The sequence below is a fragment of the Oncorhynchus masou genome, chromosome 3, assembly GCF_036934945.1.
Source record: "Oncorhynchus masou masou isolate Uvic2021 chromosome 3, UVic_Omas_1.1, whole genome shotgun sequence".
Lineage (NCBI taxonomy): Eukaryota > Metazoa > Chordata > Actinopteri > Salmoniformes > Salmonidae > Oncorhynchus > Oncorhynchus masou.
This window is the reverse complement of record NC_088214.1, coordinates 45773365-45799397: the sequence shown is the minus strand read 5'-3', so window position 1 is coordinate 45799397 and position 26033 is coordinate 45773365. Positions and strand designations below refer to the sequence as shown.

Genomic DNA, 26033 nt, shown 5'->3' with positions numbered 1-26033 from the left:
TTTTCCTGAAAGCGTCTGTGTGTAGGAGAAATCGCTCCGTTTTGTACATCACATTTGGCTACCGAAACGAACCGAAAATTCAGTCACCTACAACGTCAAACTTTTTCTGAATTAACTCCATAATATCGACCGAAACATGGCAAACGTTGTTTGGAATCAATCCTCGAGGTGTTTTTTCACATATCCCTTCATTGATATATCGTTCGTGGAAGCCTGCATTCTTCTCTGAATTCTGTGGAAAAATACTTGCAGCTGACTTTTGCGCACCAATTTCGGCGCAGGACACCGGGCGGACACCTGGTAAATGTGGTCTCTTATGGTCAATCTTCCAATGATATGCCTACAAATACGTCACAATGCTGCAGACACCTTGGGGAAACGACAGAAAGGGCAGACTTACTCCTCTCGCATTCACAGCCATATAAGGAGACAATGGAAAACAGAGCCTCAAAAATCCTGCTCATTTCCTGGATGCCGTCTCATCTTGGTTTTGCCTGAAGCTGACGTTCTAGGGCACGCACAGAAAATATCTTTGCAGTTCTGGAAACGTCAGAGTGTTTTCTTTCCAAAGCTACCAATTATATGCATAGTCGAGCATCTTTTTGTGACAAAATATTGCGCTTAAAACGGGCACGTCTTTTTATCCAAAAATGATATAGCGCCCCCAGAGTTTCAACAGGTTAATAAATAAGGCTACTAAGCTATCAAGCTGCTAGGAAAGAATTAGCACTGAAGTGAGAGGTGTGAAAACCTTTGAGCCTAACAATGGCAGGAGAGTTTCACAGCCCCTCCCCACCCAAATGCAGAGGCCTTTGAAGCCCCCCCCCATCTGTGCAGATGTCCTCCTCAGAATCCCCATAATACAACAGGACAAACTTTGTTTGGACGTCGTAAAGGACCATTCCCCAACAACAACAGTAAATCGCTCCTCTTTCACCACAGCTGCCAAACTAACCCTGATTCAGACGATCATCCTACCCATGCTAGATCACGGAGACGTTATTTATAGATAGGCAGTTAAGGGTGCTCTTGAGCAGCTAGATGTTCTTTACCATTCGGCCATCAGATTTGCCACCAATGCTCCTTATAGGACACATTGCTGCACTCTATACTACTCTGTAAAAACACTTCTCTTCATCTCTCCATTCTGTGCACAATAATTTTTGTACCATGTTTTGTGCTGCTACCATAATGTTCTACTGCCATGTTCTTCTGCTACCATGTTGTGTTGCTACCATGCTGCGTTTTCATGTGTTTCTGCCATGCCATGTTGTTGTCTCTCTTTATGTAGTGTTGTCTCTCTTGTCGTGATGTGTGTTTTGCCCTATATCTGTATTTTATTTTTAATCCCAGCCCCCGTCCCCGCAGGCCTTTTGCCTTCTGGTAGGCCGTCATAGTACATAAGAATTGGATCTTAACTTCTTGAGTGTAGGGGGCAGGATTTTTGTTTTTGGCTAAAAAACGTACCCATTTGAAGCTGCCTATTTCTCAGGCCCAGAAACGAGAATATGCATATAATAATCAGATTAGGATAGAAAACACTCTTAAAGATTCCAAAACTGTCAAAAGATTGTCTGTGAGTATAACAGAACTGATATAACCTGAGGAAAATCAAACCAGGAAGTGGCTTCTATTTTGAAAGCTCCATGTTCCATAGCCTGCCTTCGCTCCATTTAAAGGGATATCAACCAGATTCGTTTTCCTATGGCTTCCTCAAGGTGTCAACAGTCTTTAGACAGTTTCAGGCTTTTATTTTGAAAAATGAGCGAGAAAGATAACATTGCGTCAGTGGATAGCTGGGTGTTCGCAGAGTTTTGCTTGCACAACAGAGTGGGGCAGCCATTGTCTCTCCCTCTTCCTAATAATTGCTCCCACAGTTGATTCCTCCAAACCAAGCTGCTTACCTATTGCAGATTCAGTCGTCCCAGCCTGGTACAGGCTTACAATTTTGTTTCTGGTGTCCTTTGACAGCTCTTTGGTCTTGGCCATAGTGGAGTTTGGAGTGTGACTGTTTGAGGTTGTGGACAGGTGTCTTTTATACTGATAACAAGTTCAAACAGGTGCCATTAATACAGGTAACGAGTGGAGGACAGAGGAGCCTCTTAAAGAAGAAGTTACAGGTCTGTGAGAGCCAGAAATCTTGCTTGTTTGAAGGTGACCAAATACTTATTTTCCACCATAATTTGCAAATAAATTCATAAAAAATCCTACTATATGATTTTCTGGATTTATTTTCTCATTTTGTCTGTCATAGTTGAAGTGTACCTATGATGAAAATTATAGGCCTCTCTCGTCTTTTTAAGTTGGAGAACTTGCACAATTGATGGCTGACTAAATACTTTTTTGCCCCACTGTGTGTTTTTTGTTACCACTGAGTTTGTCTGCATAAAATATTTACACAAAAAGTTTGAGGTGCTTCCACAACCAGGGTTGACTACACCTGGCTAACGTTTCCGTCCCTGAGCTATCACCAACTAGCCTGGGGCTAGCCCATGCTAGAACAATCTCCCGGCTCACTCCTGGGCTACAATATCCGGACCCCTTCTACTGCCCGTACGACTGGAATATCGACATAATCTGCCCGAGGATTCCAACAGGCCCGCTGAAGGCCCATTCCGCTATCGTGAAAGACAGGGGTGACACTCTAGACCCAAACTGCTACAGACCTATATCTATCCTATCCTGTCTTTCTAAGGTCTTTGAAAGCCAAGTTAACAAACATATTACCTACCATTTCGAATCCCACCGTACCTTCTCCGCTATGCAATCTGCCTTCAGAGCTGGTCATGGGTGCACCTCAGCCACGCTCAAGGTCCTAAACGACATCATAACCGCCATCGATAAGAGACATCACTGTGCAGCCGTATTCATCGACCTGGCTAAGGCTTTCGACTCTGTCAATCACCACATTCTTATTGGCAGACTCGACAGCCTTGGTTTCTCAAATGATTGCCTCGCCTGGTTTACCAACTACTTCTCTGATAGAGTTCAGTGTGTCAAATCGGAGGGCCTGTTGTCCGGACCTCTGGCTGTCTCTATGAGGGTGTCACAGGGTTCAATCCTCGGGCCGACTCTCTTCTCTGTATACATCAATGATGTTGCTCTTGCTGCTGGTGATTCTCTGGTATACCTCTACGCAGACGACACCATTCTGTATACTTCTGGCCCCTCTTTGGACACTGTGTTAACTATCCTCCAGACGAGCTTCAATGCAATACAACTCTCCTTCTGTGGCCTCCAACTGCTCTTAAATGCAGGGAAAACTAAACGCATGCTATTCAACCGATCACTGCCCGCAACTGCTCGCCTGTCCAGCATCACTACTCTGAATGGCTCTGACTTAGAATACATGGACAACTACAAATACCTGGGTGTCTCTAAACTCTCCTTCCAGACTCACATTAAGCATCTCCAATCCAAAATTACATCTAGAATTGGCTTCCTATATCGCAACAAAGCATCCGTCACTCATGCTGCCAAACATACCCTCGTAAAACTGACCATCCTACCCATCCTTGACTTCGGTGATGTCATCTATAAAATAGCCAAAACACTCTACTCAACAAACTGGATGCAGTCTATCACAGTGCCATCCGTTTTGTCACCAAAGCCCCATACACTACCCACCATTGCGACCTGTACGCTCTCGTTGGTTGGCCCTCACTTTATACGCGTTGCCAAATCCACTGGCTACAGGTTATCTTTAAGTCTTTGCTAGGTAAAGACCCGCCTTATCTCAGCTCACTGGTCACCATAGCAGCACCAACCCATAGCACGCGCTCCAGCAGGTATATCTCCCTGGTCACCCCCAAAGCCAATTCCTCCTTTGGTCGTCTTTCCTTCCAGTTCTCTGCTGCCTATGACTGGAACAAACTACAAAAATCTCTGCAAAAATATCTGAAGCTGGAGACTCACATCTCCCTCACTAGCTTTAAGCACTGTAACAGTTTTCGTCCTCCTCTTCGGAGGAGGAGTAGGAAGGATCGGACCAATGCGCAGCATGGTAAGTGTTCGTCATATTTTAATTGAACAAACTGAACACTACACAAAATAATAACGAGAGAAAACAAAACAGTTCTGCCAGGTGAACAGACACTAAACAGAAATTAACCACCCACAAACAGGAGTGGGAAAACAGGCTAGCCAAGTATGGTTCTCAGTCAGAGACAACGATTGACAGCTGCCTCTGATTGGGAACCATACCAGGCCAAAAGCAGAAATACACAACATAGAACAAAAACATTGAACACCCACCCCAACTCACGCCCTGACCAAACTAAAGCAGAAAGTGACAAGCACCAGCTTTCAGAGCAGCTCACAGATCACTGCACCTGTACATAGCCCATCTATTTACCTACCTCATCCCCATACAGTATTTATTTATTTATCCATCTTGCTCCTTTGCACCCCAGTATCTCTACTTGCATATTCGTCTTCTGCACATCTACCATTCCAGTGTTTAATTGCTATATTGTAATTACTTCGCCACCATGGCCTATTTATTGCCTTAACTCCCTTATCTTACCTCATTTGCACTCACTGTATATATTATTTTGTTCTACTGTATTATTGACTATGTTTTGTTTATTCCATGTGTAACTCTGTGTTGTTGTATGTGTCGAATTGCTATGCTTTATCCTGGCCAGGTCGCAGTTGCAAATTAAAACTTGTTCTCAACTATCCTACCTGGTTAAATAAATGTAAAAAATAAAATAAAAATGGTTGTGTAATTATTTTATTGTATCACAACCGTTGTGCCAAATGTGTTGTGTGTAAGGGGCTTATTAATCTCAACTCTGAATCGACTTTCACACAAACTAAAGATGAATCACTTGCAGATGGAATGGGAACTATATTGCTTCCTGTCACACCCTGACCATAGAGAGCTCTTGGTTCTCTCTGGTGTAGTAGGTCAGGGAATGACTAAGGGATGTTCTAGTTCAATATTTCTAAGTTGGTGTCTTGTATGGTTCCCAATTGGAGTTTTGCTGGTAATCGTTGCCTCTAATTGGGGATCATATTTAGGTAGCCATTTTTCCCACCTGTGTTTGTGGGATATTGTTTGGTTTTGTGCTTGTTGCACCACGTAGTCACATTTTGTTGCTTGTTATTTGTTTTGTTGAAGAAGTTTCACTTTAAATAAATATGTGGAACTCAACACACACTGCGCCTTGGTCTGTCTCTTTCAACAAATGTGACAGAATATCCCACCAAAAGAGGACCAAGCAGCGTGTTCACGAGGTAAAGGAGTTTTGGACATGGGAGGAAGTAATGAGTGGATGCGAGACCCTTCCTTGGCGGGAGTCGCAGAGGACTCAGGAAGGACAGCAACAATGCCGGGAACCGTGGCCACAGAAACGCCAAGATTTTTTGTTGGGAGGGGCACGAGGGGTGGTCGGCGGAGCAGCGGATGAGCAGGTCATCAGTCTGGTGCCATCTGTGCCAGCTCCCGTACTCACCCTGAAGAGCCAGAGACCGTCAGGGAGGCAATGGAGAAGTTGGGAGAGATGAGAGAGATGTTGGTCAAATGTGTTCGGCTCAACATTTGACCTGAAGACCCTGTCAGCAGTCTGGTGAAGTCTGTGCCTACTCCACGCATCTGGCCTCCAGTGCGCCTCCCCAGTCTGGTACGTCCTGTGCCAGCTCCCCGCATCCTCCCGGAAGTGCGTGTCACCCATCTGGTGACACCTGTGCCAGATCCACACCCCAGGCCTCCAGTGTGCCTCTTCAGCCCGGTACGTCCTGTGCCAGCTCCACGCACTAGGCCTCCAGTGCGCCGCTACAGCCCGGAACCTCCAGCGACGGTTTACAGTCCAGAGCTTCCAGCGACGGTTCACGGTTCACGGTCCGGAGCTTCCAGCGACGGTCAACGGCCCGGAGCGTCCAGCGACGGTCAACGGCCCGGAGCGTCCAGCGACGGTCAACGGCCCGGAGCTTCCAGTGACGGTCAACGTTCCAGAGAGTCCAGGCACGACGTCCAGTCCCGCTCCATGGCAGGAGCCTTCCTCTGCGCCGGTGCCCAGTCCAGGCACAGCATCCAGTACCACTCCAAGGCCAGAGCCTTCCTCTCAGTCCATGCAAGGCTCACAGCTCAGTGCCGGGGGTGGCGACCCGCACCGGGAGCCGCCACCCACCCTAGTCACCCTCCCTACCCTCCTCATTTGGTTTCAGGTTTTGCGGCCGGAGTACGCACCTTTGGGTGGGAGGGTACTGTCACGCCCTGACCATAGAGAGCTCTTGGTTCTAGGGGGTGTTCTAGTTCAATATTTCCAAGTTGGTGTTTTGTATGGTTCCCAATTGGAGGCAGCTGATGATCGTTGCCTCTAATTGGGGATCATATTTAGGTAGCCATTTTTCCCACCTGTGTTTGTGGGATATTGTTTGGTTTCGTGCTTGTTGCACCACGTAGTCACATTTTGTTGCTTGTTATTTGTTTTGTTGAAGAAGTTTTACTTTAAATAAATATGTAGAACTCAACACACGCTGCGCCTTGGTCCATCTCTTACAACAAACGTGACACTTCCATTGCTCAAGCACTTTTGATAAACAATCATAGTAGGAAAGTGAAGATACTAGTAAGGATTCTATTTCAAGTATAAAGGCATGTTTGACTATATTCTGATAAATGCTTCCCTGGACAGAGTGAAGGTACATTGAATATTAAACAAGAAAATAAGTATCTCCTAAGGTTTGTTGTGTCACCTTGTAAGTAGTTTATGTAACTTTATTACCCACTCAACTCCACAGAAAACTGTCGACATAAATAATAAAAACATGCTAACTCAGTGGTTAACCTTGCTGATGGAAAACACACTTTTTCGTGTTATGAGGTTCTGTACGTTACTCCTATGGAAAAATATATTTGAAGAGGCTAAACAACAGCACATTCTCCAGCATCTGATGGTTGAGTGAATGATGCAGATTTAACTACTGAAGCGATGGTCACCCAATGAGCTTTGTTTGGTAAACTAAGTATACTTTATTGAGGCTTTATGAAACCTTTATAAAAGATTGTGAGGCATCTACAGTATTCTAGATTTATAAAGGCTTCATGAAGATTTCAATCTCATGGTGTGACCTGTTCAGTACAGACAGCACATCTGGCTGTGAATTCATCCTGCTTATAACCTCATCATTGTGTTTTGTTTTTTGTGTATGGTTGTGTATATTAACATCTATATGGACGTGTATATTAACGTGTGTATTTACATCAATATGGATGTGTAGTTTGATGTGTATATTAACGTGCATATTCAAATCTATATGGACGTGTATATTAGCGTGTGTATTTACATCAATATGGATGTGTAGTTTGATGTGTATATTAACATGCATATTCACATCTATATGGGTGTGTTCACATCTATATGGGTGTGTAGTTTGATGTGTATAGAAACTTGTATATTAATGTGTATATTAATGTCTATATGGAGGTGTAGTTTGATGTGTATATTAACGTGTATATTTACATCTATATGGATGTGTAGTTTGATGTGTAGAGTAACATGTATATTTACATCTATATGGATGTGTAGTTTGATGTGTATATTAACATGTATATTTACGTCTATATGGATGTGTAGTTTGATATGTATATTAACGTCCATATTCACATCTATATGGGTGTGTTCACATCTATATGGGTGTGTAGTTTGATGTGTATATAAACTTGTATATTAACGTGTATATTTACATCTATATGGAGGTGTAGTTTGATGTGTATATTAACGTGTATATTTACATCTATATGGATGTGTAGTTTTATGTGTATATAAACTTGTATATTAACGTGTATATTCACGTCTATATGGATGTGTAGTTTGATGTGTATATTAACGTGCATATTCACATCTATAAGGATGTGTAGTTTGATGTGTATGTTCACATCTATATGAATGTGTAGTTTGATGTGTGTGTTCACATCTATAAGGATGTGTAGTTTGATGTGTATATTAACATGTATATTTACGTCTATATGGATGTGTAGTTTGATATGTATATTAACGTCCATATTCACATCTATATGGGTGTGTTCACATCTATATGGGCGTGTAGTTTGATGTGTATATAAACTTGTATATTAACGTGTATATTTACATCTATATGGAGGTGTAGTTTGATGTGTATATTAACGTGTATATTTACATCTATATGGATGTGTAGTTTTATGTGTATATAAACTTGTATATTAACGTGTATATTCACGTCTATATGGATGTGTAGTTTGATGTGTATATTAACGTGCATATTCACATCTATAAGGATGTGTAGTTTGATGTGTATGTTCACATCTATATGAATGTGTAGTTTGATGTGTGTGTTCACATCTATAAGGATGTGTAGTTTGATGTGTATATTAACATGTATATTTACGTCTATATGGATGTGTAGTTTGATATGTATATTAACGTGCATATTCACATCTATATGGGTGTGTTCACATCTATATGGGCGTGTAGTTTGATGTGTATATAAACTTGTATATTAACGTGTATATTTACATCTATATGGAGGTGTAGTTTGATGTGTATATTAACGTGTATATTTACATCTATATGGATGTGTAGTTTTATGTGTATATAAACTTGTATATTAACGTGTATATTCACGTCTATATGGATGTGTAGTTTGATGTGTATATTAACGTGCATATTCACATCTATAAGGATGTGTAGTTTGATGTGTATGTTCACATCTATATGAATGTGTAGTTTGATGTGTGTGTTCACATCTATAAGGATGTGTAGTTTGATGTGTATATTAACATGTATATTTACGTCTATATGGGTGTGTAGTTTAATGTGTATAGAAACTTGTATATTAATGTGTATATTAATGTCTATATGGATGTGTAGTTTTATGTGTATATAAACTTGTATATTAACGTGTATATTCACGTCTATATGGATGTGTAGTTTGATGTGTATATTAACGTGCATATTCACATCTATAAGGATGTGTAGTTTGATGTGTATGTTCATATCTATATGAATGTGTAGTTTGATGTGTGTGTTCACATCTATAAGGATGTGTAGTTTGATGTGTATATTAACATGTATAGTCACATCTATATGGATGTGTAGTTTGATGTGTATGTTCACATCTATATGAATGTGTAGTTTGATGTGTGTGTTCACATCTATAAGGATGTGTAGTTTGATGTGTATATTAACATGTATATTCAAATCTATATGGATGTGTAGTTTGATGTGTATGTTCACATCTATATGGGTGTGTAGTTTGATGTGTGTGTTCACATCTATAAGGATGTGTAGTTTGATGTGTATATTAACATGTATATTCAAATCTATATGGATGTGCAGTTTGATGTGTATATAAACATGTATATTTACGTCTATATGGATGTGTAGTTTGATGTGTATATTAACATGTATATTCACATCTATATGGATGTGTAGTTTGATGTGTATGTTCACATCTATATGGGTGTGTAGTTTGATGTGTATATTAACATGTATATTTACATCTATATGGATGTGTATATTAAAGTGTATATTTGGGTCTATATGGATGTGTCATTTGATGTGTATATTCACGTATATATTCATGTCTATATGGATGTGTAGTTTCATGTGTATATTAACGTGTATATTTACATCTATATGGATGTGTAGTTTGATGTGTATATTAACATGTATATTCACATCTATATGGATGTGTAGTTTGAGGTGTATATTAACGTCTATATGGATGTGTAGTTTTATGTGTATATAAACTTGTCTATTAACGTGTATATTTACATCTATATGGATGTGTAGTTTGATGTGTATATTAACATGTATATTTACATCTATATGGATGTGTAGTTTTATGTGTATATAAACTTGTATATTAACGTGTATATTTACGTCTATATAGATGTGTAGTTTGATGTGTAGAGTAACATGTATATTTATGTCCATATGGATGTGTAGTTTGATGTGTATATTAACATGTATATTTATGTCCATATGGATGTGCAGTTTGATGTATATTCAAATCTATATGGATGTGTAGTTTGATGTGTATATTAACATGTATATTTATGTCCATATGGATGTGCAGTTTGATGTATATTCAAATCTATATGGATGTGTAGTTTGATGTGTATATTAACGTGTATATTTACATCTATATGGATGTGTAGTTTGATGTGTATAGTAACATGTATATTTACGTCTATATGGATGTGCAGTTTGATGTGTATATTTACGTCTATATGGATATGCAGTTTGATGTGTATATTAACATGTATATTTACGTCTATATGGATGTGTAGTTTGATGTGTATATTAACGTGTATATTTACGTCTATATGGATGTGCAGTTTGATGTGTATATTTACGTCTATATGGATGTGCAGTTTGATGTGTATATTCACGTATATATTCATGTGTATATGGATGTGTAGTTTCATGTGTATATTAACATGTATATTCAAATCTATATGGATGTGCAGTTTGATGTGTATATAAACATGTATATTTACGTCTATATGGATGTGCAGTTTGATGTATATATTAACATGTATATTTATGTCCATATGGATGTGTAGTTTGATGTGTATATTTACGTCTATATGGATATGCAGTTTGATGTGTATATTAACATGTATATTTACGTCTATATGGATGTGTAGTTTGATGTGTATATTAACATGTATATTTACGTCTATATGGATGTGTAGTTTGATGTGTATATTAACATGTATATTTACGTCTATATGGATGTGTAGTTTGATGTGTATATGGATGTGTAGTTTGAGGTCTATAGTATTTATGTGTGTTATTGTTTTATTACAGGAAAAATCTGAAAAAGACCATGCCAATTTCTAACTTACAACAATGACACCTCCATCCAGGATGGTGCTTTCAGGATCACCTTCCAAGATCACCATCCAGGATGCTGCTATGCAAATCAAACTCACTCTGGGGTGAAGTTTCCCCTTGGTACGGATCTAGGATCAGCTACCCCTCAGTGGTCTTCCTACCACTGTTACTGGTAAATATGAGGGATGGGGCTGAAGAAATGTAACTACTCTCAAATTCATACACGGAGCCATGAACTAACTCAGGGTTTCCCAAAGTTGGTCCTGGCCCACCCCAAAATTAAATATTACATTAGTATTCAGACCCTTTACTCAGTACTGTGTTGAAGCACCTTTGGCAGCGATTACAGCCTTGAGTGTTCTTGGGTATGACGCTACAAGCTTGGCACACCTGTATTAAGGAAGTTTCTCCATCTCCTTTCGCTATCATACTCTAATTCCACTGATTTCAAAACTCGCCCCTCCAGAAGGTGGAGAGCAACACTTATGCAGTTCTACTAAGCGATATATGCCTAGATTCCTGAAACGAGTCACATATTGACAAAGCAAAAACAGGGTTCTAGACATTTTTGTAAATGTATTAAAAACAACAAACAGAAATACCTTATTTACATAACTATTCAGACCCTTTTCTACGAGAGTCGAAATAGAGCTCAGATGCATCTTGTTACCATTGAACATCATTGAGATGTATCTACAACTTGATACGAGTCCACCTGTGGTAAATTCAATTGATTGAACATGATTTGGAAAGGCACACACCTGTCTATATAAGTTCCCACAGTTGACAATGCATGTCAGAACAAAAGCCAAACCACGTGGCCAAAGGAATTGTTCGTAGAGCTCCGAGACAGGATTGTGTCAAGGCACAGATCTGGGGATGGGTACCAAAACATTCTGCAGCATTGAAGGTCCCAAAGAACAGAGTGGCCTCAATCGTTGTTAAATGGAAGAAATTTGGAACCATCAAGACTCTTCCTAGAGCTGTGGAGATGGGAGAACCTTCCAGAAGGACAGCCATCTCTGCAACACTCTACCAATCAGGCCTTTGTGGTAGTGGCCAGACGAAAGCCACTCCTCAGTAAAAGGTACATGGCAGCCCTTGGAGTTTGCCAAAAGGCATCTAAAGATTCTTGGAGAAATGAATGGAGAATGTGGAGAAAAGTGCAGAGAGATTCTTAATGAAAACCTGCTTCAGAGCACTTAGGACCTCAGACTGGGACAAAGTTTCACCTTCAGACTGAACAATGACCCTAAGCACATAGCCAAGACAACGCAGGAGTAGCTTCAGGACAAGTCTCTGAATGTCCTTGAGTGGCTCAGCCAGAGCCCGGACTTGAACCCCCAACATCTCTGGAGAGACTTAAAAATAGTGGTGCAGCAATGCTCCCTATCCAATCTGACAGAGCTTGAGAGGATCTGCAAAAAAGAATGGGACATACTCCCCAAATACAGGTGTGCCAAGCTTGTAGTATCATACCCAAGAAGACTAGAGGTTGTAATCACTGCCAAAGGTGCTTCAATAAAGTCTTGTGTAAAGTGTATGAATACTTGTGTAAATGTGAGTTTTTTTTTATCCATTAGCAAAAATGTCTAATAACCTGTTTTTGCTTTGTCATTATGGGTTATTGTGTGTAGATTAATCAGGGGGAAAAAACCAATTGAATCCATTTTAGAATAAGGCTGTAACGTAACAAAATGTGGGAAAAGTCAAGGGGTCTGAAGACTTTACAAATGCACTGTATAGTGTGGAGCAAAACAAGCTAATTTTGGGTTACCGATGGGGTAAGACAGTTGAACAAAGCTCATGAGACATGGATAAGTTATATTCTTCAAGAATCAATGGGGATATATCATTAATTTAAAATCATATGGCCCATTTAACCATTAGTTGGGGAAATGTAAAAATGGCCCGCATCAAGTCACTCATGGTATAACAATGTAAGCTTTTTAAAGACCTAAAAGCAATAAACACATTCTTTTCCATACACAAAAGATCAAGGTTGAACGTACCGTAATAGAAAGTGCAACGCAGACAAATGTGAACTTTTTGATGTGGGATTTGGAGATTGTGGTATTGATGTTGGTCAGTTTGTTACTGGGGTTGTTCTGGGGGCAAAGAAGAACAAACAAACAAACAAACATGACAGGTGGGAATGCACTCAGTAGGCTAAGGCTGGGATTAAATCAAAGGCGCGTTGTTGCAATTTCTCAACATTCACGAAGATCGGAGTCATGGTACATTGTGGATATTCGCTCATGTTTAAATTACCTTTACAAGTCAATTGCAATGCGCTTGTCAACAACAAGCATTTGATTGAATCCCAACCTAAATCTTCACATAAACCATAGAATCGATTTACAAATGACATTTAGAATTATTGTGAGACTTTGGTTTAGTAACAACAGGCTTCACAACTATAGTTAACACAGGTAATACCACATCAAAACCAACGATAACATTGTTATGAGAACAATGTCTTAACAAAATGTACTCTCCCCTAAAAATTAATTGTTAAAACATGGACTGATATTGTGCTCAATCATGGCTGAAGAGGCAACTACCTTAGTATGACTCAGCACAAGTAAACCACACAGTGACTTTCCTAACAGCAGCCCTTAAACTTCCTGGAGCAGGTTGGTCTCTGCTCACCACACCTTTGTTTACCTATAAATATTATGAAATGTCAGCGGGAGCCACAGTAATTCCAGCTGTCCGCTATGAATCCAGACTCCCCCAAAACACATGGTGCAGTGGAATTATGTATATCATATTTATGTGGTGTAATTACTGCAGTTTCAGTAATGTCACACTGGTATAAACGGAGCAATACAGAACAGTGACAGTTGAGTTAATGGGACAGCTAGGCATTGTCTGCTGACCTTTGCACAAACTAACAATAAACTCACTGAACTGAAGCAGGGATTCATTCAAAAGTGCGTTGCAAAGCTGTTAAGTGCACTACCGACAATGTTTTTTAAAGCCAATTTTCCGACGTTTGCGGAGATCACATTCATGGCAAATTAAGCTTGCTTGGCGACAACGCACCTTTGATTGAATTCTGGTCTAAGTATCTGCACCACTGCAATCAGCCCATACTGTGCCAAAGTCATTGTAAACTGCATCCCAGAGAAGCATCTCCTACATAAAAACATTAAGGTAGCACTTTATTTTACAATATTGTTTCCATTGCTATTTACCTGGTATTTACTTGAAAATATGTGGTATTGATGCACTTTTACTTTATTGAAAGAATACAACAAAGCTGGCCTTGTAGTTTTACAATTTTACAGTGTAAGTAAATACCAAGGCATTTCTGTGCTACCCACATTAAGGTTAATATAATGTTTAACAGTCATTAGGTTGAGATACCTGGCCACTCTCAATGGCCTTACTTACTAGTCAATGTAAACACCCTCGTCTTACCTTGTCGAAGGCGGGGTAGACCGTACGTAGTTCTGTCAGCCAGCCGTACGGCATGTGACCCACAGGATAGCTTGCAGTCAGTACTGCGACCGCCTGGCAAAACCACAGAAACCAAACACTTAGAGCAATAGACCACCACGTCAGAAGTAAGAGTTCCTGTTTGTCTTTCTTGAAGTCGAGTTGAAGTGCTTCTTCTAAGATTGCTATATCATACTAATGTGGTTTCTGGGATGTTAAACACTCTCCAGGTATTGTGAGACATAATTGCAAAAATGACAACCTAAAACAAATACCTCACTATAATGTTACCCACTACTATAGTTAGTAAAAGGATGTATAACAAATGGCAAAAGTTCATCACATTGTTTATAGTTTGTGGCATCACAAGTCTTAACTTAGACACCTGCCCCATTCATTCAAAACACTGTATTCTCACTCTACTAACATAACATAACATTGCAGGTGAAAAAAACTGTCGGGGAGGTTACAGTGTTTTCCACAAGGACATACAGTACTAGTCAAAAGTTTGGACACATCTACTCATTCAAGGGTTCTTTATTTTTTACTACTTTCTACATTGTAGAATAGCAGTGAATACATCAAAACTATGACATAACACATATGGAATCATGTAGTAACCAAAAAAGTGTTCAACAAATCAAAATATATTTTATATTTGAGATTCTTCAAAGTAGCCACCCTTTGCCTTGATGACAGCTTTGCACCCTCTTGGCATTCTCTCAACCAGCTTCATGAGGTAGTTACCTGGAATGCATTTCAATTAACAGGTGTGCCTTGTTAAAAGTTCATTTGTGGAATTTCTTTCCTTCTTAATGCATTTGAGCCAATCATTTGTGTTGTGACAAGGTACGGGTGATATACAGAAGATAGCCGTATTTGGTAAAAGGCCAAGTCCATATCATAGAAAAAACAGCTCAAATAAGCAAAGAGAAACAACAGTCCATCATTACTTTAAGACAAGAAGATCAGTCAATCTGGAACATTTCAAGTACTTTGAATGTTTCTTCAAGTGCAGTCACAAAAACCATCAAAGAGCTATGATGAAACTGCCACAGAAAGGAAGACCCAGAGTTAAACTTATTCACTGCAGCAGAGTTATTAGATTTAACAAACACATGTCAACATCAACTGTTCAGAAGAGACTGCATGAATCAGGCCTTCATGGTCAAATTGCTGCAAAGAAACCACTACTAAAGGACACCAACAAGAAAAAATAGACTTGTTTTGGCCAAGAAACATGAGCAACGGACAAAATATCGGGGAAATCTGTCCTTTTTCTGATGAGTCCAAATGTGCAATTTTTGGTTCAAACCTCCGTGTCTTTGTGAGATGCAGATCAGGTGAATGGATGATCTTCTCATGTGTGGTTCCCATGGGGTAGCATGGAGGGCCAGGTGTGAGGGTGCTTTGCTGGTGACACTGTGTGATTTATTTAGTACTCAAGGCACACTTAACCAGCATGGCTACCACAGCATTCTGCAGCGATGCGCCATCCCATCTGGTTTGTGCTTAGTGGGACTATAATTTGTTTTCAACGGGACAATGACTCTGACGAAGGCCATGTGGCCGATACGTATGCTTATTAAAGATCAATGATCAAGAGCAGTGTGCGGTTTCATTTTTCCTTTATCTTGTTCAACTGTTACCATGCACCTGCAAAAAAGATAGAATTTTGAACAGGATAATGACCCAAAACACAACTCCAGGCTGTGTAAGGGCTATTTGACCAAGGAGAGTAATGGAGTGATGCATCAGGTGACCTGACTTCCACAATCACCCGACCTCAACCCAATTGAGATGGTTTGGGATGAGTTGGACCGCAGAGTGAAGGAAAAGCAGCCAACAAGTGCTCTGCATATGTGGACACTCCTTCAAGACTGTTGGAAAAATATTCCTCATGAAGCTGGTTGAGAGAATGCAAAGAGTGTGCAAAGCTGTCATCAAGGTGTCATGACTTGCCCTGTTGGGTGAGAATCATAGGTGTCAGATTCCCCCACCCTCTCTCCCCCACCAGTTTTATGACCGGTCGTAAATGACCGTGTAGGATTGAGGGAAAAGAAAGCTTTGTTAAAAGGAGATTCCTCCCGCCAGAAAGGTAACATCAAAAGGTTGAATAATGAAACAAAATTTCTGAAATCCAAAACAGTTGGAATGGTCCGTGGGTACTTAAAGAACCTTCTTGAAACTCCCCATCCCGGATCCGGGATCGTGACTAAAGCCTCAGGCTCATTAGCATAACGCAACGTTAACGATTTCTGAAAATCGCAAATAAAATTAAAATAATGCGTTTGCTCTCAAGCTTAGCCTTTTCTTAACAACACTGTCATCTCAGATTTTCAAAATATGCTTTTGAACCATAGAAATTGACTAATTTGTGTAAGAGTATGCAAAGCTAGCATAGCATTTTGTGTAGCATGTAGCACGCAACATTTTCACAAAAGCCAGATAACCAAATAAATAAAATCATTAACTTTGAAGAGCTTCGGATGTTTTCAATGAGGAGACTCTCAGTTACATAGCAAATGTGCAGTTTTTCAAAAAAATATTATTTGTGTAGGACAAATCGCTCCGTTTTGTTCACGTTTGGCTATGAAAAAACCCTGTATACAGTTATAGCCTGAAGCTCATTAGCATAATGTAACGTTAACGATTTCTGAAAATCGCAAATAAAATGAAAATAATGCATCTGCTCTCAAGCTTAGCCTTTTCTTAACAACACTGTCATCTCAGATTTTCAAAATATGCTTTTGAACCATAGAAATTGACTAATTTGTGTAAGAGTATGCAAAGCTAGCAATGCATTTTGAATAACATGTAGCACGCAACATTTTCACAAAAACCAGATAACCAAATAAATAAAATCATTTACCTTTGAAGAGCTTCTGATGTTTTCAATGAGGAGACTCTCAGTTACACACCAAATGCGCAGTGTTTCCTGAAAGCGTCTGTGTGTAGGAGAAATCGTTCCGTTTTCTACATTGCGCCTGGCTACCGAAACGAACCGAAAATGCAGTCACCTACAACGTAAAACTTTTTCCGGATTAACTACATAATATCGACCGAAACATGGCAAACGTTGTTTGGAATCAGTCCTCAAGGTGTTTTTTCACATATCTCTTCATTGACATGCAGTTCGTGGAAGCTTGCTTTACTCTCTGTATTGTTTGGAAAAATACTGGCAGGTGACTTTTGCGCACCAATTTCGGCGCAGGACACCGGGCGGACACGTGGTAAATGTGGTCTCTTATGGTCAATCTTCCAATGATCTGCCTACAAATACGTCACAATGCTGCAGACACCTTGGGGAAACGACAGAAAGGGCAGACTCATTCCTCTTGCGTTCACAGCCATATAAGGAGATCATGACAAACAGAGCCTCAAAAATCCTTGTCATTTCCTGGATGCCATCTCATCTTGGTTTTGCCTGAAGCTCACGTTCTAGGGCACGCACAGAGAAGATATTTGTATTTCTGGACACGTCAGAGTGTTTTCTTTCGAACAGTAGCAATTATATGCATAGTCGAGCATCTTTTTGTGACAAAATATCTTGTTTAAAACGGGAACGTTTTTCATCCAAAAATGAAATTGCGCCCCTAGAGTTCCAACAGGTTAAAGAACAATCATGTTGAATTCCTTACTATAGGACTTGTGACAAAATTTAGTCAAGAAAACGTAAGGATGGGAGTCCCCACATTGAAATGGCTACCACTCTATAGACCAAGCAGGAGGACGGTGTTGAACCGAACATCAAATGGTTAGACTCCACCAGACCAGCTACGTACAGCGCCAGCTGTACACATTGAAATGGTTAAGAAAACTAAAAGACTACACATTCACAGTCTGCAGCTGTATATGTAAAATAGTCTAGGAAACTCGACCGAAGACGAGAGGAGAACAATTCCCTATCGAACAACCATTGGTACGTCTGTATCCATTATAACAGAGCTACACTACGAAAGACTTTAATCTCTGGTGGGCAAACCAGAATCTTTCTGTCAAATTACTCCCCAGACGGATCAAGTGTTTTCAAGAGAGACAGCAAAGACATACACACGTAAATATGTACATTGCAATTCTTTCAAATTAGCGGCTATTCATGTGCACAGTATTTCATAGTTCTCAGCTGTATTGGGCCCATTCTGTCTTTCCCCCTCTTTATATGTCCCCGCCCCTTTCCATCGTCTACCACACCATCATATCGGGTTAAGTCCACTAGACACTTTTCATTGCATTACGTAGTAATCAATATGTAAACTATTCTGTGTGATTATTTAGTTAGTAAAAAAATAAATTAAGACAATTTGTATATCGCTGAGGTTTTGTGCAGATAAAGGATTTTGCAACATTCAGAATGAGACTGATAGAAGGTAAATAAGAATTAATGAATTGACTGATGTAAGAGATATTTATATCATTAGAGTTTAGTCGGGAGATAGTAACTCGTTAAATAACTTTCCATGGTGCCCCAAATTACAATTTAATTAATTGCTACATGAGTAATTTAATCGCGTAATAACTTAATGTGGTATGTAATAATTTGATGAAATAACATTCAAACACACGACATAATGATGCCCCCGTGCGAGGAATCTAAGATAGAATGAGGCCTTCATGATGCATTCAGCCTATATGAAATTGAAAAGCAGATTAAATGATACACCCAGATTATGTTATACACAATGGGAGTTGTAGACAGGAATTGTTGACGTGTGTGTTGCTATTTGAACAATACATAGAGGTTTCCTCCGTGTTGCTTCTCTGACATAGTCAGTGAAGGGTTAGTGATAAAATGTCTAGTGCCAGTACACAATCCAGCTAATTATATCAATTTGATAAATAGAGCGTTGGGCCAAACGTACTATTACCGTCACTCGCGACTCAGGAACGAGTAGAATCGGTCAGTATTCATTTCTTGAGACATAAATGGCAATCAGATTTTTCCCAAATTTGCGTTCCGGTAAAACAAATATCGCCGAAAGGGTTTGAACGTAAGACGTTATTAGTAAAACCGTTCCCTTGTTTAAGGAGATCCTATGTTGTGCTTGAAAGTGTACAAAGTAGGATTAGCTTGCAAGAGATGCTAAAGCTAACAAAGCGAGAGCAGCCATTTTTTTAACTCTATGTTCACACGGCAACACCGTGTGCCATAGGAAACGAAAGATCTGCCTCCTTTATATTTCAGCTTTCTGCAATCAGTGATCCCTAAGGATGAAGAATTGGCAGGATTCCTTTTTTTAAAGAATTATTTCTGTGACTACTGACGTTGTATCATGTTTGTAACAAGTGGTTACTTGTATATTATCCAACCAATTCCAACCTGATTGAATATCGTGTTCTCAATATAGGTAAAATTGCAAGACTTACCTTTTTTCAAATGGATCTTTTGAATAATATACAAATGGATTGGTTTCTACAAATGAGACAATTTAATCTTTTCCACATTAACCTGTTGAGTGTAGGGGGCAGTATTTTGATTTTTTGGATGAAAAACGTACCAATTTGAAACTGCCTATTTCTCAGGCCCAGAAACTAGAATATGCATATAATTGTCAGATTAGGATAGAAAACAATCTAAAGTTTCCAAAACTGTCAAAATATCGTCTGTGATTATAACAGAAAGGATATTGCAGGCAAAAACCTGAGGAAAATCAAACCAAGAAGTGGCTTCTATTTTGAAAGCTCCATGTTCCATAGCCTGCCTTCGCTCCATTTAAAGGGATATCAACCAGATTCCTTTTCCTATCGCTTCCTCAAGATGTCAACAGTCTTTAGACATAGTTTCAGGCTTTTATTTTGAAAAATGAGCAAGAAAGATAACATTGCGTCAGTGGATAGCTGGGTGTTCGCATGAGTTTTGCTTGCGCAACAGAGTGGGGCAGCCATTGTCTCTCCCTCTCCTATTGAAAAAGCGATTGTCCCGGTTGATATATTATCGATTATATATTTTAAAAACAACCTGAGGATTGATTATAAAAAACGTTTGACATGTTTCTGTGGACATTACGGATACTATTCGGAATTTTCGTCTGCGATGTCGTGACGGCTCGAGCCTGTGGATTTCTGAACATAACGCGCAAAACAAATGGAGGTATTTTGGATATAAAAATAATCTTTATGGAACAAAAATAACATTTATTGTGTAAATTCGGAGTCTCGTGAGTGAAAATATCCGAAGATGATCAAAGCTAAGCGATTAATTTGATTGCTTTTCTGATTTGTGACCAAGCTACTTTGATGCTAGGTGTTCATATTGTTTTGTCTAGTGATCGATAAACACAAACGCTTGGATTGCTTTCGCTGTAGGTATTTTGCACGCCCAATTTTTCAGTTTTTGATTTATTAAAAAAGTTTGAAATGTCCAATAAATGTCGTTCCACTTCATGATTGTGTCCCACTTGTTGTTGATTCTTCACAAAAAAATACAGTTTTATATCTTTATGTTTGAAGCCTGAAATGTGGCAAAAGGTCGCAAAGTTCAAGGGGGCCGAATACTTTCGCAAGGCACTGTATATAGGGAAGGTAATCAGGGAAGTGATGGACTCTAGGTGAGTCTGACGACACGCAGGTGCGCGTAATGATTGTGACAGGTGTGCGCCATAACGAGCAGCCTGGTGACCTAGAGGCCAGAGAGGGAGCACACGTGACAAATACGATGTAGTCCACTCAAAACTAGATAAGTCTGTCAAGTTATCTACAAACAGGAGCTTGCAATTTGATAACATGCAGGCAGTTTGATGAACGTTACTCAAAGCAATAATGTTCTAGTCCAAATACTGCAAACCAAAGACGATCAGTTAATGAACACAATTACTAAGTTGGATGACAAATGGCAAAACTCATTGAAGTCGCTGACCAAATGAATGATGAGAACTCAGGTGATGAAGATGGAAATATTGATTTCTAAGCAAGTGGAGGAAATCTCATCACTGAATCTCTCGCTCAGTACTCAAGACCTCTCAAAACATGACAGATAAGTATGAGGCTGAACAGAGCAAGTGCGACACTCACGTGTATAAAGTCAGTACTCTAAGCGACCATGTGTCCCTCTGTCTTCTCCTCTTGGCCATTCGGCACTGAGTAATAAGGCGCCTCTTTGCCAACAAAGCTTGGCTTCTCCTCTTGGCCTTTCGGCCCCAACTTTCCCACAGGATGAAGCCAATCCTCACTGCCTGCTAGGCACGGAACACCTTGACAAACTCGTCAAAAACCTCCCCACCTTTGACCCTGTTCCAGGTCTGTCAAACAACACTGAGACGTTCCTAGCTGACATAGAGGACGCCTTGGATGGCTACCCGAATTCTACGGGTTCTGACAGGCTTTAACTGTTGACGGAAACGTCACATGACGAGTTTCATTTGTCGACACCAGCAACAAGTGCAAAACGACTATGCTAAACTTGCAAAAGCTGTGAAATTAGAAATCTGTGCTTCTACGACTTACAAACCACGTTAGCTCACTGGCTAACACTGTCAAACAAGCTCGAAATTAACACCCACAAGCTTATTATCATAGGCATTGTTCAGCTTACTTTGGCCTACTCACTGAAAAAGGAATGGAAGAGCTGTTACCATTCAAACAAAAAATTCTGTCGAACATGTATCCCAACTTCACCACCTACTTGGGCCCTACAGCCTACGTTGGCTTGCCTATCTTACAACTCAGAGAGCATGCAAGCACAGCTTTTGAGGCATCAAAAGCACAACGCTAAGAGCCCTGACATCTCAGTTTTGATCAGGAGCACTCACTCCAGTTAGAGGGTGCATTATCAGGTATTAGAGTGAGATGATGCACAACAATGGTTTCTACCACAAAACCATGACACCAATACACACTGCGGTCAACATAACTGTAAAGTACGTTGCTATCGAAACGACTACAATCGACCTGATCGCTACGTTCCTACACCCAGATCACACAAAATGTCAGAGCATAAGGGTAACAAAGCGTTCAAGGACGATAAAAACATAGACCAATGTTTTCTAGAAGTTCCACTACGTGGAGAACTAAAGCGGGAAAAATGTGAGAAGTGTAAAAGATAAGACACTAGGACAAGACGTGGAATTGCCGGATACCAGGTCCGCAGGGAGTCTAAGTCCACATCCACATAAGTCTAACCAAGGACGTAAAAAAAAAATCTAATTTCTCTCACTTGAGAACCCTATCCAGGGCTCACTCGATCAAGACATAAGTCCACATGCGAAAGCTTGTCGATCTGCTTTCACCATGAACTGAAATGACACATCACGTTGTTGCAAACAACCACTCCACTTTGTGAGGAATATGTCCACTAAATGCAACTCAAAACAGCCATACCTGGAAACAGTCCTGGAGGGCTGCTTAACCTGTCATGCGCTAATTGATTCTGGTTTGACATAGCTCATCTCTCAAACATTGTTCAATGATTCTCAAAAGAGCTTTGAAGCCAAATAAACGTTGGTCAAAAAGGGAACGATGCGACACTACACTTCGAGGTTTCACTCAGGCTACCTCGTCTCTCACATTGAGAATCATGCAGAAACTATACTTCCAGGATGTATCACTTGTTCACTTGTATGTTACCAGCCTTGAATCTGAACCCATGCTACTCGGTACAGACTTGATGGATCGTTTACTCCCACTGATGGAAAACCAACCATGTATGGTCAAAGGTCACAGTGCCGTTTCCTCTGACCACACTGTCTCCAAAATACTAATGGTTAACACACACATGCTACTAATAAATAGAATCCTCCAATCTGGAGGAAAGTTATTAGAAGTCATGAACCATGATCTCACTGTGTACGACTGGTTCAGTGCCTATAGAGTACTTCTGTTGCTAACATTGAACCTATTTGGTTAACTTTAGCTAGCTATGACAATCAGTTTGTATTGCTAGTACTCTATGGATTGGGATTATGTTGGTTCATTGTTTAGCCAGCTAGCTGCATGTCTAAACAAAATACCCCAAGTTAAAGCTTACTGTTAGCTAGCTAGCTGACATTAGATGGCTGGCTCGCTAGCTAACATTACGTTTATGATCTGTGTATAGTAATGTTATCTCAGAATGCCATTTCGCATTGCTAGTTATAGCCTAATGTTAGCTAGCTAACTAGCTAACATTTAACCTTTTTGGTTAATTTTAGCTAGCTATGAAATTCAGTTTGTATTGCTAGTACTCTATGGATTGGGATTATGTTGGTTCATTGTTTAGCTAGCATGTCTAAACAAAAGACTCCACTTCGCCAGATGATTACGTGACCCATCAAGTTAGCCAGGTGTGTCTGAAGGTGATTACGTTTATCATTGTATAATAATAACAACATACTTGTATCTGGAATTTGTCTTTCAGCATCAGTAGAACAAGCCTGACTCTCCTCTATCAGTAGTACAAGGAGAATGGTATAATGCCTTCCGCCAAAAAGAGAGCTGGCCAAAGAATACCGCATGAAGTCAACTACTTGATTGATGAAGGCATGTCAGTGTTACCAGGACGCCACCCAGGACACAAACACTTTGGTGGAAAGCTGCTGCCATCTCATGTGACAAAAGCAGCAGTGTGGCGTCTCTACAAGGAATCAATGACAACACTTGGTATGTAAAGCACAAACAACACGTTTTGGTTATTTAATGGACCTCCAACATGATTGGCACTACTTTTATTGATCTCACATTATTTCTGTATTTTCCCAGAGGTACGTGTAGTTGTGTGTTCCTCTAGTTTACAAGATGATGTTTCTGTATGCAGTGCTTCTGCTCTGCACATTTGTAGGTAAGTGAAACTTGCCTGATAATGTTGCATAAAAAAGTATTACGTTTTACGTTACATTTTCTTTTCATTAACTTATCTTAATGTTTTTTTTGTGGTTTGCAGGTGCACTATCCTTCTGACCCTATGCATCCAGGCCCCATCTACTTTTTAACCCCTCGCAAGTGTGGCTTGTTTGGTGTCTGCTGTGAAGGAATACCACAACAAGTCAACTACTTGATTGATGAAGGCAAGTCATCCAGCAAAGGCAGCAGCGCAGTCAAGTTTGCCCCAGACTGGTGCTTTTGCTTTGGCCTCATCAAGCAGCGTTTCAAAATGACCAGAGTGAACACTTTGTCTGAGATATCTGGTGTTGTGTAGGACAGCACTGTGACCGGGGTCAACATCCCACAGTTGGTTGGACTGGAGGATGGCACAGTGCTGGTGGAAAGTAATGGCTGGCAACAACACCTGACTCCGTAATTCAGGCCGCTGCCACAGATCAAGCAATACCAACACTTTAGGTGAATATCAAGTTAACCATTTGGCTGTACCGTTTACACCTTCTGTAGATACCCATTCACTTAGCAAGATGTGGCCAGTGGTGTAAAGTACTTAAGTAAAAATACTTGAAAGTACTACTTATAGTTTTTTTGGGGGGGGGGGGTATCTGCACTTTACTTTACTATTTATATGTTTAGCAACTTTTACACTACATTCCAGAATAAAATAAATGTTCTTATTACTCCATTTTCCCTTTCACCCAAATGTACTCGTTATATTTTGATGAAATTGTTCAATTCGCACACTTATCAAGAGTACATCCCTACTGCATCTGATCTGGTAGACTCACTAAACACAAATGCTTAGTTTGTAAATTATGTCTGAGTGTTGGAGTGTGCCCCGGGCTAACCATCAATAAAAAAATAAAATTGTGCCGTCTGGTTTGCTTAATATAAGTAATTTTAAATGATTTATACTTTTACTTTCTAGAAATTCCATTTACTTTTGATTCCTAAGTATTTTTAAACCAAAATACTTTTAGACTTTTACTCAAGTAGGGTGACTTTTACTTTTACAGCATCTTTACTTTTACTCAAGTATGACAATTTAGTACTTTTTCCACTGCTGGATGTTGCTGGGGGTTATATAACTTCTTTCATATGATCCATCAATTTAGACAAGTGTGTCTAGAGAAAGTGTCATCTAATATTTATAACATCTTTTTATTTGTACACTTTCTGTTTACCTGGAATGTTTCCTTATTGTAGGCTACTACCACTTTTAGTCTTAATCTTTACTACACTACTCACTGTTTAGTACATGACCTCACATGAGAATCCTTAAAGAGATGGGTGGGGCTGTGAACAATGCTGAATGGGTGTTGAGAAAGGGGAGCTTTCCACGAGGTACCAAAACATTCAAAGGCCATTTTCTCAAATGGGAGTTTACAAGTTTGTAAACTTTCAAAGCAGAATTACTTTCCCATTGTTCCTCAAAAATGCAGTGTATGATATACCATTTTGTAGCTCTGAGTCTGTACTTTTATCCAATGTAAAAACACAATGTGTGTGAATTGGACAATTTTCCTAGTACTTTTGGATGTCAGGGAAAATGTATGGAGTAAAAAGTTTAACTTCTTTTGTAATGTAGTGAAGTAAAAGTATAAGTTGGCAAAAATATGAATAGTAAATACAGATATCCCTATCAGTGATAGACGAGGTAGTTATATGCATACCTTCAGGGGTAAAGTGGCTGATAATTTGTTTTAGCAGCAATGTATGGCGTGTGTGTTAGGAGAATTGAATAGAGGCACTGCAGACTGTGCTGATGACTGGTCCGTCCGAACCACACATGAACAAGGGAATTTATATTCGGAGAGCCTGTTTCAATTCACCTCTCAAGTTTAGATAAGAAGAATAACCTCATACAATGCAATGAAAATGATATTCACCTCAAGTGCTGGTGCTGCTTGATCTGTGGCAGCAGCCTGAAGTACAGAGTCAGGTGTTGTTGCCAGTCATAGCTCTGAC

At 39.8% G+C, this 26033-nt stretch overlaps 1 protein-coding gene across 3 annotated transcripts in view; it reads right to left on the bottom strand.

Moving 5' to 3' along the window:
• Nucleotides 1-26033, bottom strand: part of ankhb (ANKH inorganic pyrophosphate transport regulator b) — a 112627-nt gene that overhangs the window by 7807 nt on the left and 78787 nt on the right. For all 3 annotated transcript variants that reach the window (XM_064942588.1, XM_064942597.1, XM_064942606.1), the window contains 2 exons: nt 14256-14348; nt 12842-12937 (listed from right to left, as the gene is read on the bottom strand). In XM_064942588.1, coding sequence (XP_064798660.1) covers nt 12842-12937; nt 14256-14348 — 189 coding nt within the window. The remainder of the gene's footprint in view (nt 1-12841; nt 12938-14255; nt 14349-26033) is intronic.